Consider the following 16,002-nt stretch of genomic DNA (forward strand, 5'->3'; position numbering starts at 1 on the left):
GTTCACCTGAGCCTTCCTGACCTCTGCTACTAAGCAGAGCACTGGGTCCATATTTCCCCTACTCTTCCTGAACCCACTCTAATGTGGCGATAATAGCCCCCTGATCTCCAGGAAGTAAGTTAGCCTCTCCGTAATTAAACGTTCCATAATCTTACATACATGTGATGTATGTAGTTGGCCGATAGTTTGTTGGCCTAGTTGGGTCCTTCCCTGGCTTCCTGATTGGTACCACTACTGCTTCCTTCCAGCTGCCTGGTAGTTTCCCTTCCTCCCACCCTCTGTTGTACAACACCAAGGCAAAATATTATGTAAGAAACAATGTTGTCTTAAAGAAATTAAAATACGATTTCTGGATTAGAAATACCAATTAAAAACATACTTTCAGCAAATAAATGTGTTTAAATGTGTAAAAAATTAAAACATGAAAACCCATTCCTTTTTCAGGCTACATCATTGAGCAATAAAACAATGGATGAGCAAAGACACAGGAGAAACCAACAGACGTTCGCCAAAGTCAATAAAAAAATAATATATTCCAGTAAAATGAAAATGAAAAAACCCAGACACAAACCAGAAAGAGACATCAGAGGAAGAGTAATTCATTTGAAAATACAGTTTTATTGACTCTCAGGAATTAATTTTCATGGTTAGTGCAGCAACACAGAATATTTTGGAGATTTATGTACAGGTCACACACGTTAAAAAAAAGCACTCAGATTGCTCAAAAGTATCACAGCAATCAGTTTGGCAAGCAGCAGAGTTGATTAGAGCTGATTAGAACTGATTTACTAAATTGAGTGCATTCATTGAAATTCTCCTTGCAGAAGGTGCCAGATTTGCTAAATGTTTGCATCTATTATTTTGAGTAGGGAATGAACATTTCATGAAACTAGCTATACCACAAAACTATCTTTATCTCCTCTTGTCATTCTATATCTTTGCCCTTCTCATAACCTTTCCTGTCCCGTTTTGTTTTATGGTTTCTGAAAAATACAAAGTAATATGCACACTTGGCAGTGTAGTTGAGTAAATCTGACCCATAACCTAGTTTAGTTTCCAGTTCTGACGTTTCCAGTAAGAATAATCATTTCACTTTTATAGCGCTTTTCATTGCACTAAAACATCTCAAATCGCTTGAAAGACATAAAAAGGATAAGCTATTTAAGAAAACATTTCCATCATTCATGAATGCATGGACGGTAGATCTAGATAATTGGGAAATTCATGGCTTAGTTGAAGTCCTGTGATTCAGTCCAGCCGGATGGCATCCATCTGACAAATGCGTTTGTAGATGTGGTCACACGGTACGTCAAACCAGGTCTGCGAATGGCTGTCCAGGGTGGCACAGTCCTCCCCATGTGATCCTCCTGACTGATGATTGTCAGGCTCAGAGCTATACTCATTCCAATACCTGAAAGAGAGACAGAGAGAGAGGGAAGGAGAGAGAGAGATAGAGAGAGAGACAGAGAGACAGAAGGGTGGAGGCAGAGAAAGAGAGAGAGGGTAGGGGAGAGGGAGAGAAGTAGAAAGGCCAAAAACAAAAGGAGGGAGGCAGTTAGGGAAAGGGGTAGAAAAAGAGGAAACAAGAGAAAAGAATGAAAGAAGAGGAAGAAGGAAAATACAAATTGAGAAAGGGAGCAAGGGAACGAGACAGTGTAGAAAAGTAACTATTTGCCTCCTCTCATTATAACACATGTGATATTGGATTATTTAAAATGGGATTCACATACTTATTTGTCAGTGTTGTGTTGTCCACCCATCTCCAATCCCCTTCCTTCTCTATATCTGATAGGCCAATCCAGAAGTGGTAGTCAAACCCGCCAATCCTCCGGGCCTCTTTTTCCAGAGCGTCCTTACAAGCAAACAGTTATGGTTACAACGAGGGGAATACACATACACAAATACACACACACATACACTATCTTACATGCTGTTCTTTGCTGTGCAGGATGGTAAGGTGGCTGCCCAGGGATGTACAACTGTCTCTGCTGCTCGGCCAGTCCATCTTGTCATTACTGAAGGAGTAACATTTCTCATCTACATGAATCCAGTCCTCAGGACACTCCCTACACTTCCTTACTGTGAGGAGAGGAGAGGAGAAAGACAAGAGGAGGAGAACAGGAATAGAGAGGTAAAAGAGATGAAGAGGGGAAGATGAAAAGGACAAAGAGAGACAGATGAGTGAATATGCATGGGTCATTAATGTCTTATGAATACTGTACGGTGTACACTTTAAAGTAAAACGGTAAATTATACGTTCATTTTGGGGTATTATCAACAGTATGATACTGTGAAACGTTTTACTGCAGCATACTGTAAATTGTGATGCATTGTGGGAACATTTTGTGGGCGGGGAAAGAATTGCTCTATTTTGAATGGTACTGCATTTCTGTCCCACAGAATACAGTATTGTACTGTATTCTTGGAGCACCAAAAACCTTTTGACCACTAGTAGGTGCATGGCATTGTTGTTTCTGGCTCTATTTCTGTTTCACCCTTTAGTGAGAGTGCTGTACCAACTTAACTGTAGTAGTAGTAGTAGTGCCGCATCAATTTAAAATCTAGAGTTGACAAATGCCTGTTAGTAACTGTTAACTTCATGGCAACCCCTTTACAGTGTACCATTTCTTATGTGAAATAATGTAATAGTGAATGACAGTTGTCTAAAGTATCTATCCACTCTGAATAACACTTAGCCCCCCTTTACCTGTCTTTGAGCAGCTCTGGGCCAGTTTGGAGTAGTCATCACAGAGATAGACATAATGTCCTCGAACTGAGTTCAGCTTCAGGGTCAGAGCTGCTGTCTCCAGGGGAACACTAGGTACACTGAGAGAGAAGAGAGAGAGAGAGAGAGAAAACACTGAGAGAGAGAGAGAGAGAGAGAGAGAGAGAGAGAGAGAGAGAGAGAGAGAGAGAGAGAGAGAGAGAGAGATTGAGAAAGAGAATGAAAAAGCAGAATAGAGACCAAATTGAGAGGTCAGATTGGGACAAATTGGTGTTTCTTTAAAAATTGTGAATGCTTTCAGTCCTGACCCCTCCTGTCTCAGCCTCCAGTATTTATGCTGCAGTAGTTTAGGTGTCGGGGGGCTCGGGTCAGTTTGTTATATATGACCCCTCCTGTCTCAGCCTCCAGTATTTATGCTGCAGTAGTTTAGGTGTCGGGGGGCTAGGGTCAGTCTGTTATATATGGAGTATTTCTCCTGTCTTATCCGGTGTCCTGTGTGAATTTAAGTATGATCTCTCTAATTCTCTCTCTCTTTTCTTTCTTTCTTTCTTTCTTTCTTTCTTTCTTTCTTTCTTTCTTTCTTTCTTTCTTTCTTTCTTTCTTCCTTTCTTTCTCTCTTTCTCTCTTTCTTTCTTTCAGTCACTCAAAGGACCTGAGCCCTAGGACCATGCCTCAGGACTACCTGGCCTGATGACTCCTTGCTGTCCCCAGTCCACCTGGCCGTGCTGCTGCTCCAGTTTCAACTGTTCTGCCTGCGGCTATGGAACCCTGACCTGTTCACCGGACGTGCTACCTGTCCCAGACCTGCTGTTTTCAACTCTCTAGAGACAGCAGTAGCGGCAGAGATACTCTGAATCATCGGCTATGAAAAGCCAACTGACATTTACTCCTGAGGTGCTGACCTGTTGCACCCTTGACCACCACTGTGATTATTATTATTTGACCCTGCTGGTCATCTATGAACATTTGAACATCTTGGCCATGTTCTGTTATAATCTCCACCTGGCACAGCCAGAAGAGGACTGGCCACCCCTCATAGCCTGGTTCCTCTCTCGGTTTCTTCCTAGGTTCTGGCCTTTCTAGAGAGTTTCTCCTAGCCACCGTGCTTCTACACCTGCATTGCTTGCTGTTTGGGGTTTTAGGCTGGGTTTCTGTACAGCACTTTGTGACATCATGTAAGAAGGGCTTTATAAATACATTTGATTGATTGATTGATTGATTGTTATAACTACTGAACAGCCTGGGCTGCCAGAGACTGAGAGTCCTGGGAGGGAGCAAATTTCACAGTTCTGGACTTTTGTTCCTTTTGGATTGCACAACTGCCACAACTATCGTTACCATTCTGCATGCCAAAAAAGGCATGACGAGGAAGAGTGGGGGAGAGGGGTGGTGCTGGGTTGGAGAGAGAGAAAAAGAGACATACATACAGAGAGAGAGAGATGTTAACTCACAGAGCACGCTCAGAGCGATGTTGGCACAGATGGAGGCCAATAGACCAATCACCACAAAGAGGGCGGTCTGACCTCTGAGACACTCTGACCCCCTCTTCATCCCCTGGGCACCTGATCGGACAGATTACAGCTCAATGCAAAGAGTGACACATTTACATTGGAGTCATTTAGCATTTAACTATAGGTACAAAAAATAACCACATATAACAGTCATTGCAAGTCAAACCTTCTTCAAAATAGCATTAATCTGTCAAATCAGTACCAGTAAGAAAAGACAAGTGCGAGTGTGACAGGGCTTTTTTTTTTCATCTGTCATTCACCTTTCATGCTTCAGAAGTTTTTCCTGCCCAGACAAGTCCTTTGACTATGAACATTACCACTCTAATCTATCTGCAACTGCCTACAATTTTACAGTGGGCTAACATGGAACCATAACATTGTAAAAAGGTGACAATCACTTCAAAAAGATTTAAAATCATTTGTTCTAAAGGATTCCAAAGGAACAGATGATAGCCAATAAACTGAAAGACTGTCTGTAAAACTCACACTGACTATTCCCTAAAGAGACACCATGTCCTTAGAGTTATGGTCAATCTCACACTTATGCACGTACGTTAGTACGCATGCTAGCACACACACACACACACGCACACGCACACGCACCCGCACACACACGCACGCACGCACGCACACGCACACACACACACACACACACACACTTACTGTGGTTGTTTAGGATAGGCTTGTTTCCTCTGGAGGATATATCCTCAGTAAACTCGTGTAGACTGGTATAGTTCTCTACCTCCATGATTGAAGTTTCAGTTCTTCACGTGCTCTTCTCACCACAATCCCTGTTTAACTTACTTATACCAACTATTGCAGAATCTCCCGACTTTGTAACTAACGGTAAATAAAGTCACTGCTGGGAAATAAAGTTTGTAATTCCAAACAGCTGAGATGGGAGTTGATTTCGCAATTCTGTTCCATCAAATTGTTTTATCAGTATTTATTGTTCTTCCTCCAGAAATTCACTGGCAGTTCTTTTAGTATTGCATCAAACCTGCTTACTCTTGGTCTCTCTCTGTCTCTGTCTCTCTCGCTCTCCTTTTGCTCTCTCTCTCTTTGTTTGGATAAATGCTGAATCTGTCCAGAAGGACTGTGTGATAGGGGGATGAGGCAGGAGAGCGTGTGAGTGTCAGTGTGTGTGTGTGTGTTTGAACAAAAACTCTCAAGAAATTGGAACTGAGACAAGAGTCTGGCGGGAACTGGAAGGAGGGTCCATCATACTGTGTGTGTTTGTACGGAAAGTACTGGATTAAGGAAATAACGTAATCATGCTGTGAAGTAACGTCTTTGACTGTTTCTCTATGTGATTTGGTGTGTTAGAATCTGGCCAAAATGACTCTGTAACGTGCTAGTGAACTGGAGCCTGGGGGGACGATAGCATGCCAAGTTAAACAACTAGACATCTTACGGGAAGAGGTTGGGCAGCATGCTGTGTATGTCCTTATGTGTGTGTGTGTGTGTGTGTGTGTGTGTGTGTGTGTGTGTGTGTGTGTGTGTGTGTGTGTGTGTGTGTGTGTGTGTGTGTGTGTGTGTGTGTGTGTGTGTGTGTGTGTGTGTGTGTGTGTTTGCATATACACGTGGATTTGACGCAGCTGCTCATTTGTGAAAACAAAACAAGTAAACCCATGCTGTTACAGAGCATTCAGCTTAAAGTGCAATGTCATGCTTTTGTTGTAAACCTCTCTGTCAACCTCATGAAAATGCACGGTCATGTTTAGTGACAGAGAGAGAACTTTGATCGCTCAAAGTCAACCAATTGCCTACACTCACAAACACACGCCGCGTAGGTATATAACACCAACTCTGAGTGGAAAGAGAGACACATTCGATTTATGAACGGTTAACTGATCGTGTACCAGTGATATTACACAGGGAACATGGAGAACTACCATTCTAAGCAAGGTAAAATACACTTTCGGTCTACACCACTGTGTGTGTGTGTGTGTGTGTGTGTGTGTGTGTGTGTGTGTGTGTGTGTGTGTGTGTGTGTGTGTGTGTGTGTGTGTGTGTGTGTGTGTGTGTGTGTGTGTGTGTGTGTGTGTGTGCGTATGTGCGCGTGCGTATGTGTGTGTGTGCGTGTGTGTTCATATTTGTGTGTATCAAATTTGGGCAAGTCACTTTGTTACAATATTTAGGTTAATTGAAATGACTTATAAAAATACATCCTGTATGTAGAACTGTTGCTGGAATATGAATTATCACCTCAATTCTAGTCAGGTTAAACTGTCATCTGACTGACATGTACAGTATACTGTATAATATAACTTGAGCTCTCTCTTTGATCAATCTAATCAGGTTCCCAGGGGGGGAAGAAGTGGGCAGGACTTCTGACGTGTCAGACCATCCTCCTTGTGCTGATTGGCCTCTTGGTATCCATCAGCACCAATCAGGCAGCTGCAGAACCCCTGTCAAATGCCACTCAACCTGTGGAGACCCCTGAGGAAGAGTTGGCCTCCCTGAGGTTGAATCTGAGTACTGTGCTGCGTCGCTACAGCCGTCTACGTGATGAATATGACAGCCTGGCACAAAACTGCTCTGCCACAGGTTAGCACTAGCCAGAAAACTCTATGTACGTGTTTGAAAATAACTCCATTGCCACCAGAAGGCACAGAATCACTGATGGACAAATGACTGATCTCCTAAATAACTGCTCATTATGTGATTGTGGGTAGTGCTTCTTTGTTTAAACGTATCCCATCAAATATGCTGTATACTGTATGTTCCCAGATGGTTAGGACAGGGCCAGGAGGTCACATGGTCAGGTTCATGTGATTAGTGGCCCTAATACCATTCCCCAATCTATCAAGTTCTCTGAATATTTCCATAATGTATTGCAGCAACATTTTCATAAATCTAAGGACATTCCACCTTTGACACAGGACATGAACCCACAGCTGGGTATAGTAAATACTAAATCTATCATACAGTACAAAGGTAGAATTATATCCAAATCTCTTTCTTTCTCTCTCTCTCTCTCTCTCCTTTTCTCTCTTTCTGTCTTTCTTTCTTTCTCTCTCTCTCTCCCTCTCTCTCATTCTGGTTTATAGTGGTGAATTTCAAAGAGTGTCCTGAGGGATGGCTTCATGTACTGGTAAATGAAAAATGTTACTACTTCAGTAACGACAAGATGGACTGGCCGAGCAGCAGAGACAATTGTACATCAATGGGCGGCCACCTTAGCATCCTGCACAGCAAGAACGTGCATGTAAGAAACTGTGTGTGTGTGTGTGTGTGTGTGTGTGTGTGTGTGTGTGTGTGTGTGTGTGTGTGTGTGTGTGTGTGTGTGTGTGTGTGTGTGTGTGTGTGCGTGTGTGTGTGTGTGTGTGTGCATTTGTGTGTGTGTGCTCTTCTCATCGTAACCACGTGTTTGTTTATAGGAAGCCCTGGAAAAAGAGGCAAGTAGGATTGGTGGGTTTAATAACTACTTCTGGATCGGCCTATCAGACAGAGAGATGGAGGGGGACTGGAGATGGGTGGACAACACAACGCTCACAAATAAGTATGTGTCACGAGAATTTTCTATCCCAATGATAATAACTGACAATCAATAGCTCTGACAAAAGTCAAAGACTCAGCTTATGCAAAAAGATAGTACAGTTTATTCACGAGAACAGTCTGAAGTCCATTATACAAAGACATCCATTTTATAGCTGCGCACATACTTCCACACAAACAGTAGGTATCCTACGCACATACATACACACAAACAGTAGGTGAGTTTTATCCTTCTCCATAGTTCTCACCACTGTGTATCACTACCCAGCCGACAGTTCCATTCCCCCGAGATTAGGGAAACCTTGAGAAGTACTCCCTGTCCTATCATAAGTTTCTCAGAGGCCTAGCCAGGTCGGTTCAAACACAGTTTAATTGTTCTCGGGGTTTTTTCTTCGGCACATACATACAAGTTCAAACCCTAAGCTACACCTTGCTCAGACAGTATGTGTTTTCCCACTATACAGATACATTGTTTACATCTAATTCTGACTAAAACTACACACATCATCAGATTATACTTTTATGATTCTAATCAATTTCATACAATTCTAAGGTTTCATAGTGGAATTATTTAATCATTATCTTTCAACATTTAAATTATTTTATCAGTATGTAGGGTCTGCAACCCATTCAACAATCTCAACATGACACGTACAACATCGACTCAAAATATCTCAGTTGCTCAAACCTTTTTTCTCCACTATTTGTCCGCTCCTTTTTACTTTTTTTTCTGTCTTATCTCTCTCCCTCTCTGTGACTTCAATTCCATCCTGCCCGTCATATTTTCTCTCCCCCTACCTCCCTTTCCCCTATAGCTTCTGGAAACAGTACAGCTTGGAGCCTGATAACAACGTCTCCGGTGGGGTTGACGGTGAGGACTGTGCGGTCCTGGAGAGTAACACTCATGCCTGGTCCGACGTGCCCTGTGACTTCACCTACCGCCGCATCTGTCAAATGGATGCCGTACCCATTACGTCCGCTTGAATCAGCGGGTGAAAGACACCGCTGACCATGAAATTAACTTAGAGCGGCAGGGATTCAATAGAAGGCTCATTGTAGGGTTGCACTGTTGACAATGTGCATTTTAAATGCAATTTCCCCCATGTTTTAGGAAATCAAATTCAGTGTAAACGCAGTGGTAATAAAGTGTAAATTCCCTTTTAAAGTCAAATGCAATGTGCATTTCTACAACGTGCATTTAATTGAATTCCAGTCACGGTATGTATAATCAGTCAAAACAAATGAAGTGACAGTTGGTATCTACTTGTGTTGGTGTCTACCCACCACTGAAGGTATTTCAATAAAGCTGCCAATCAGTCACCCCTCAGTCACTGCTTGTTTTTTTACTCTTGTTTAATTCAATCATTTAAACACAATCGAACATTTTTATCTTACAGTCCTATAACACAACAACAATAACCCCTGTATTTTCTCTGTTACTAATTCAAACAATTCAGCAGAACTTTGGAACGAGCCTGATCACGCAGCAGTCTGCTCACACCACCTGAAACCGTAAGAAACTATAATATTAAGATGCTATCCCATTCTCTTAATAAAATATTCGGTAAATAATGGACTCTAAAACAGAGTGCTATGCAATATCCACTGAGTATACCAAAAAGTTTGGAACGCCTTCCTAGTATTGAGTTGCACCCCGTCAGAACAGCCTCAACTTGTCGTGACATGGACTCTACAAGGTGTCGAAAAGCGCTCCACAGGGATGCTGGCCCATGTTGACTCCAATGATTCCAACAGTTTGGCTGGATGTCCTTTGGGTGGTGGACCATTCTTGATATCAGTGGCGGTCGGTGCCGTTTAAGATGAGGGAGGATGATTCTTTTTTATGAACATGGCCTAATTTCTATTACAGCATATTGGATGACTGTCATTCATATTCCATTCACCCAGTTCAATGTAACATTGATAGGTTTAGGCTACTACATGATCCTCAAATTTTCCCTGTACCCATCATGAGGTTGCTACAACAGCTCGAGATCATTTTTGTTAATCAAGGTGACAGACAGTGGCACATTCAATACTGCCTTGCACACTCTTGCCTGCATCTAGCTGATCTAAGGTGTAATCATTAGTCCAACAGTTGCAAATGAGAGTTTCTATTGGACGAATTCAAGTATGTTTATCCCCGTTTCGTTCTGTTTGCTTTCATTTAAGAAACGTTTTTCAACAGAATCAACGGAATGAATACTCCCCTGATCACACGCAAACACAGTTCACTTTCATAGCAGCCACATAAAAACAGCATGATCACTCTGCGCGTTGTATATATATATAACTCCTTCTCGGGACTATCTACGCGCTCTCCTCCCTTTGCTTGTGGACTTCAGTGCACAACACATCAGATGTCTGTGACCAGAAAAAAAAAACAAAGCTAGGAAGACAGAAGCTAGCTGTCCTCCGGCTACACCATGGTGCTAACCTACATAGTGCTTCTGAGGCTACTGTAGACCTTCCTTTCAGAACAGTGTGTTTTAATCAACTATTTATTGACATGAATATATTTAGTATAGTTTTATCTAAAAAGGATTTTTTTAAATTATGTTTCAATATACACTCAGGAGGATGGTCCTCTCCTTCCTCCTCTGAGGAGCCTCCACTACGATACACACAGGAAACTGTTGACCGTGAAAAACCCAGGAGTGTTGCAGTTCTTGACACAAACCGGTGCGCCTGGCACTTACTACCAGTACCCCGTTCAAAGACACTTACATTTTGTGTCTTGCCCATTCAGCATCTGAATGGCACACGTACACAACCCATTGTGGATTTAACAAGTGACATCAATAAGGGATCATAGCTTTCACCTGGATTCACCTGGTCAGTCTATGTCATGGAAAGAGCACGTGTTCTTAATGTTTTGTAAGCTCAGTGTACAGTAATACAAAAGTGACAGTAGCTATACATATTTATATACAGTATTTGTTCAATTGTAGCTCAATCATAGGTCATAAAGCATGACAATATACACTTGTGAAATCTATTATCAAATATCACATGAAAACCTCTTCTTTCTTGCTTCTTTTGTCCTTTTGGTTTTTCTTTTTTATCAGAATAGAATAGCTAAGACAAAATAGTAGACACATTGTCCATTGACAGGGATTCCGATCTGTACGATATCACTAGTTTCTGTAGAATCCTTTTGGTTTGGGGCTGTAACAGAGGAAAACAGAATGGTTCGCACTGTAAATAACCATTCTCACACAGTATTTCTCAAATATGGGAGGTGCAACAGATAGCCCAAGGCAACAAAAATGTAGTTGGCAAGAGAGGCAAAAAAGTTTAGGCTTCTACCTTGAACACGCGTCACCTTGAACAACTCTGCACATTCAAGGCCAATATACAGACTTTTTGTGTGTGTGTGTGTGTGTGTGTGTGTGTGTGTGACACGCGTCACCTTGAACAACTCTGCACATTCAAGGCCAATATACAGACTTTGTGTGTGTGTGTGTGTGTGTGTGTGTGTGTGTGTGTGTGTGTGTGTGTGTGTGTGTGTGTGTGTGTGTGAGTGTGTGAGCGCGCGAGCGTGTGTTCGCAGGAAATTACACTCACTCTTTGCAGTTGCAGAATCTGCGTTTGCCACGTCTGGGCATCATCACCCGCTGAAAACCGACAGAAACACACACATGAAAGCTCAGTAACACTACCAACAAGACACAGCAAAATGTAAGAGATAGTGAGTACATTTTTAAGCTAAAATAAATATCTGATTAAATCACCAAACTGTACCTGTCTGTGGCGTCGGATGAGGATGACAGTGAGGATGAGGAGGAGGACGAAGATGACGGCTGCGGCACAGATGGTGACGAACAGCCACACGTCCATGGGGACTCGCTCTGTCCGTCAGAACAACATCAAGAGAAATAGAATCAGAAAGAATGAAAACACATGAAAACATGAAATGACCCCGGGAACCAATATAACATCGCTCAGAGATATAACGATATAACATTTTAATGGGTGAATCTTTGCGTTAAAGTGTGCCCATACAGACATTCAATGTGGCACACTTATACTATGACAATATACAAAAAATAAGACGGAAAGAGAAGGACGAGACGAGAAATGGGGGAGAGGGAGAAGGGAGAGTAATAGAGAAAGAGAGAAATGAATCAATAAATGATTTATTAGGGAGAGTGGAGAGAATGAGAGATGGGCATAAAGCAAGGTAGAAAGAGAGACGGGAGAGGGAGAAAAAATATGAAATGGGGTGGCGAGAGAGCCAATCTTAGAGTTAGATGAATAGACAACAGAGAGCAACGAATACATAAAGAGACAGCGAGCTCAACGAAGAAAGGACAGGATACTTAACACAGTATCTCAATGATTTAAATCTCAGCTGCTGTCATTCTCATCTATGTGATATCAATAAAGTTAGATCACATCACAGACAGACTCTTAATAAAGTCCTTCACAACACAGAGTCATTTACCTTGTTAATGTGTCAAAGTTACAAAGCAAGTTGTCTCGTAACCACACTTGAGCATATCATTCAAATCAAAGTTGAGCGAATGACTTGCTATTTTTGGTACTGAAGCTTGCTGAGTATTGTTAGGACTACAATTGTAGGTAGGCTATTAGAGTCCATGGAAATACGGCACAAAATTATTATTTGACCTGCAATTCTTTAATAACAAAATAAACAGAAAAACTAGACAAGGTAAGTCCAGAGAGCGTTACCTTCAGATTAAATGGCAAACGGATGATGGCTATCGTTATATTACATATCATTGTCAACTATTTCCATAATTATAATGTGAGTGACCCACATTGAGCATACTAAAGCTAGCAGAGTAAGGAATTTAAAACCAGATGAATGGGTGGTACTCTACCTTGAGATTGGATGCCAGACTGATGATGGAGAGGTGACGGAGTTTGTTCCTCTGGGCTGGGGTCAACTCTGGGAGAGAGGCTGCCCTCTCTGAAAGAATAGCATACCACAAACAGACAAGGAAAAGAAACAGACAGCGAGAGAGCAACAGAAAGGGACACATCATAACAGGGACCTTTCATAACAGGGACACGTCATTACAAACACAGGGTTACAGGCTCTGTCCAGGCAAACTGCTGCTGCCTTTTAAATTCCACAAGGGAATACAACGAAAAAGTCATTTGAGTGTGTGTGTGCCTGCATATGTGGTTGCTTTAAAAAAAAAAAACTTGAGTATTGACAGTTTTTCCTCTGTGCTCCATTTTGCAATTCTAAAAAGCACTATGAAAGTGAATAAGATGTGTTGACATAACAAGATTTGGATTTCTCTCTTCCGTTTTGCTCGTCTCTTATTAAGTCTTGTTACTAAATGTGTTGCTAAAGAATGACAAGTCCTTTACATATTCGTGTATTTCAAAGGATATTCAGGATTTCATTTGGCAGTTTGTGACAATGCAACCAATTACAACCAATATGAATGTCTAACAAAATGCCTGAGAGTAGTCTGTCCCTGGTTGAGTTCCAATAATCTCTCCTTCCTCCTGAAGTGTCACTATTCCCACAAATGTAAAAGCATTGGATTGGTGTTGGCAGGCTAGAGCAATGGAAGTCAACTGTTTCAACAGGGACCCCATTTTTTCCAACCAGAATTTCTGGGGAACCCATTTTTTCACCAGGAATGCTAGAGGGAGTTTCCATATACCCGTTATTTAATTCCAAATCCACAAAGGAAAGTGAACAAGTGCATACTTCTAGAGAAAGGAGAGGTTATTGGGGACGCAACCTCTGCCGTGCCAAACATTGTCACTTGGCTCCTCGTATAGGATCAAAATAAAGTATTGTGGTTGACTCTGTAAATTACAGGGGGCTGTGACAACCTACAACAGTGATGAGAAGCCTGGCCTGCAGGGCCGATTGGCAGGGAGAGAAATACTGCTAATAATAAAACAGCTCCAGGGATATTAGATGACTTCTTTACACAGCAGCGCTGCCTGCCACTATCATACCTTTATAGTCACAGTAGGTTCCATAGGCGAAGAGGTTGAGTAGCTGAAACACTGGTGCGTGCGGGCCTGTCTCCAGCTTGGGGTAGAGTAGACGGGGGGTGGGGGGGGGGGGGGGGCAGATAGAGGGGGCTTGTTATGGTCTTTAGCTATACCACCTCCAGTGAGAGCTGTGCCTTGAGAATGGCTGTGACGGTGTGCTTGTTTGTGGGTGTGCTTACATGTGAGTGTGTGTTACCTCTCTGACGTTGGGCAACTCAAGGATGTCTGAGAACACGTAGAGGCCTGGTGTCTCCAGCAGAGAACTTATGGCCTGGGCCAACGCCGGGCCGGAGAGAGAGAGGAGCTGCTCTACCTCCATCTGAGAGAGAGAGAGAGCGAGAGAGAGAGCGACAGAGAGTGAGAGAGAGTGTGCAGGTGAGAGTATGAGCTAAAAAGACAGAAGGCAAACAGAAGTGAGTAGGAGAAAGACAAAATGAGGATAAGAGAAGTAATAACAGATAATGCAAGAGCGTGAGAGAAAGGGGGAAGAGAGGAAAGGAAAAAAAGAGACAGAATGTCTTGAATAAAATAGTTGGCTTTCAATGAAGAGTTAATACTGCATATCTTACATTTGAGAGGCTGAACAGCTTTTTTTTAATAGCAAGACAACTTTAATACTTTATTAATGTATGCCTGTAGCTCTGTCTAACCAAAACAATCATATGAATAGCCCTTGTGGCAAGACTCCAAGTCAGTAATTCAATTTTCACTCTCATAAACTGATGTGTAGGCAAGTGTTTTGAAAATCACCCTTCTGGTCAAAGCTAGTCAGAGACACAGATTATTCTTTTACATAATTAAATGGGAATTTGCTTAATATGAAATTGGCCCTACTAAAAGCACTGAGAATGTATTATTTGAGATCTAACCTATTTGTATTTGATATGCTGTGCTATTTGGTGAGAATAATAGGAAGACACAGCAGTACTTACAAATAGCCTAGCTAGCTACATTGTAATAACCTTCCTAGGCTGGGCACTAGGACACTCCATGCCATTGTCAGATAATCATGACTTTGGACACTTGGCTACTATTTCACAATGTAACTATTTAGGTAGCCAATCAACGTTACCCTCAACTAGTCGGCTACTATAGGCTAACCTGGGCACATTCAGTAGGGCACAATGCTGTGTAAAATATTGACTGACATGGTAAAATAAGGAATCATGTCAGATCAATTCTATCTGCATCGTTCGACCTACTAAACTTGGCCCTAGTGTGGAGTGTTTTGAGTCAAGCTTATTCAATGCTGAGTCCCAGGGCAGGGACCGATTTTCTGACTAATACTAATGTTAGCTAACGTCACAGTCATGAACAACCGATTGCATGCTAGCTTAGAAGCGAGCTAACGTTAGTTCACTAGCTCTTTATGGCAAATTTTCAAGAGAAATGCTACTTAAAAACGGGCCCAAAGGAGCACAAACTAAACAGATTGCTAAAGTTTGACCAAATGCTGTAGCAAAACTAGCACATAAGAGCTAGCTTACTACAGTATGACTATGAGGAGTCATGCTAGCTGCTGCTAAAGTTACCACTACATGACTGTAAAGCGGTAACGTTAGGCCTCTTTCCTGTTTTTCGGTTATCTACCCACTCAACTCTAACGTAGCTAAGTGGTGCAAGGGCAACCGTGCGATTACCTTTATTTAAAAAACTAGTTTACAAATATGTTCAAAGAAAATAAAAGCAACAAATAACCTTATTGGTAAGCAAACTCAAGTTGATAGCCTGTCCCCCGAATCGCTCAGTTCCGCGGTCAGCGCACGTTTGACAACAAAGGAGAACATCACTGCTCATTGGACGAAACGTGAAAAGGAGGAGGGGAGTGTTTGTCTTGACTGACAATGGACTGAGCGGACCAGATGGTTGCTTTTAAAATAGTGCCATCTTGTGGCAAAATATTATCTTCTCGATGTGGATTATCGGCGATTGACATCGAACGTTATTGTGCATTACCGCCACCTACTGTACTGGAGTGTGGGCCAGAGATAGGGAGAAACTAAATAGATAACCAATTATTTGAGACTATATCTAATGACGTTCTACTCAATATACTATTTAAACTAATCCCCTTTTCCTTCACACTAGATCTCAGCCTCTCTCATTCCCTCTGATACTACCCACACTGTAGCAATACATGCTCCACGGTCTCTGTTTCCTGGCAATAATCACATTTTCCTGTTGAATGCTTTCCTATCACATTTAAGGTCTTATTCAACCGGCTGTGTCCCACCCTTAATATTGTAAAAAAATTGCCTCCTCTCTCCTGTCCCT

At 42.0% G+C, this 16,002-nt stretch overlaps 3 protein-coding genes across 6 annotated transcripts; 1 reads left to right on the forward strand and 2 right to left on the reverse strand.

The window, feature by feature from the left end:
• Positions 1 to 598: 598 nt before the first annotated feature.
• LOC120048292 (CD209 antigen-like protein C) lies at positions 599 to 5,361 on the reverse strand. Of its 2 annotated transcripts, XM_038994148.1 has the most exons (6): positions 4,900 to 5,361; positions 4,177 to 4,287; positions 2,708 to 2,860; positions 1,928 to 2,079; positions 1,731 to 1,852; positions 599 to 1,411 (listed from the first exon to the last, which is right to left on the reverse strand). In XM_038994148.1, the coding sequence occupies exons 1-6, from the start codon at positions 4,982 to 4,984 to the stop codon at positions 1,249 to 1,251; spliced, it is 786 nt and encodes a 261-aa protein (XP_038850076.1). In that variant the 5' UTR covers positions 4,985 to 5,361; the 3' UTR covers positions 599 to 1,248. The 2 variants fall into 2 exon arrangements, with proteins under 2 accessions (XP_038850076.1, XP_038850077.1); XM_038994149.1 differs by lacking the exon at positions 4,177 to 4,287 and having other exon boundaries at positions 4,900 to 5,359.
• A 645-nt stretch (positions 5,362 to 6,006) lies between these two features.
• Positions 6,007 to 9,057, forward strand: LOC120048293 (CD209 antigen-like protein E). Its single transcript, XM_038994151.1, has 5 exons — positions 6,007 to 6,144; positions 6,538 to 6,786; positions 7,290 to 7,447; positions 7,620 to 7,741; positions 8,553 to 9,057. The coding sequence occupies exons 1-5, from the start codon at positions 6,120 to 6,122 to the stop codon at positions 8,719 to 8,721; spliced, it is 723 nt and encodes a 240-aa protein (XP_038850079.1). The 5' UTR covers positions 6,007 to 6,119; the 3' UTR covers positions 8,722 to 9,057.
• A 1,459-nt stretch (positions 9,058 to 10,516) lies between these two features.
• LOC120048294 (COP9 signalosome complex subunit 7b-like) lies at positions 10,517 to 15,529 on the reverse strand. Of its 3 annotated transcripts, none has more exons than XM_038994153.1 (7): positions 15,427 to 15,529; positions 13,925 to 14,047; positions 13,690 to 13,765; positions 12,585 to 12,673; positions 11,482 to 11,588; positions 11,305 to 11,354; positions 10,517 to 10,905 (listed from the first exon to the last, which is right to left on the reverse strand). In XM_038994153.1, exons 1-6 carry the CDS (start codon positions 15,523 to 15,525, stop codon positions 11,348 to 11,350), a joined length of 501 nt encoding a protein of 166 aa, XP_038850081.1. In that variant the 5' UTR covers positions 15,526 to 15,529; the 3' UTR covers positions 10,517 to 10,905; positions 11,305 to 11,347. The 3 variants fall into 3 exon arrangements, with proteins under 3 accessions (XP_038850081.1, XP_038850080.1, XP_038850082.1); XM_038994152.1 differs by having other exon boundaries at positions 13,925 to 14,116; positions 15,427 to 15,528; XM_038994154.1 differs by lacking the exons at positions 10,517 to 10,905; positions 11,305 to 11,354; positions 11,482 to 11,588 and having other exon boundaries at positions 12,633 to 12,673; positions 13,908 to 14,116.
• Between the last annotated feature and the right edge of the window lie 473 nt (positions 15,530 to 16,002).

The sequence above is a fragment of the Salvelinus namaycush genome, chromosome 5 (genome assembly GCF_016432855.1).
Source record: "Salvelinus namaycush isolate Seneca chromosome 5, SaNama_1.0, whole genome shotgun sequence".
Taxonomy (NCBI): Eukaryota; Metazoa; Chordata; class Actinopteri; order Salmoniformes; family Salmonidae; genus Salvelinus; species Salvelinus namaycush.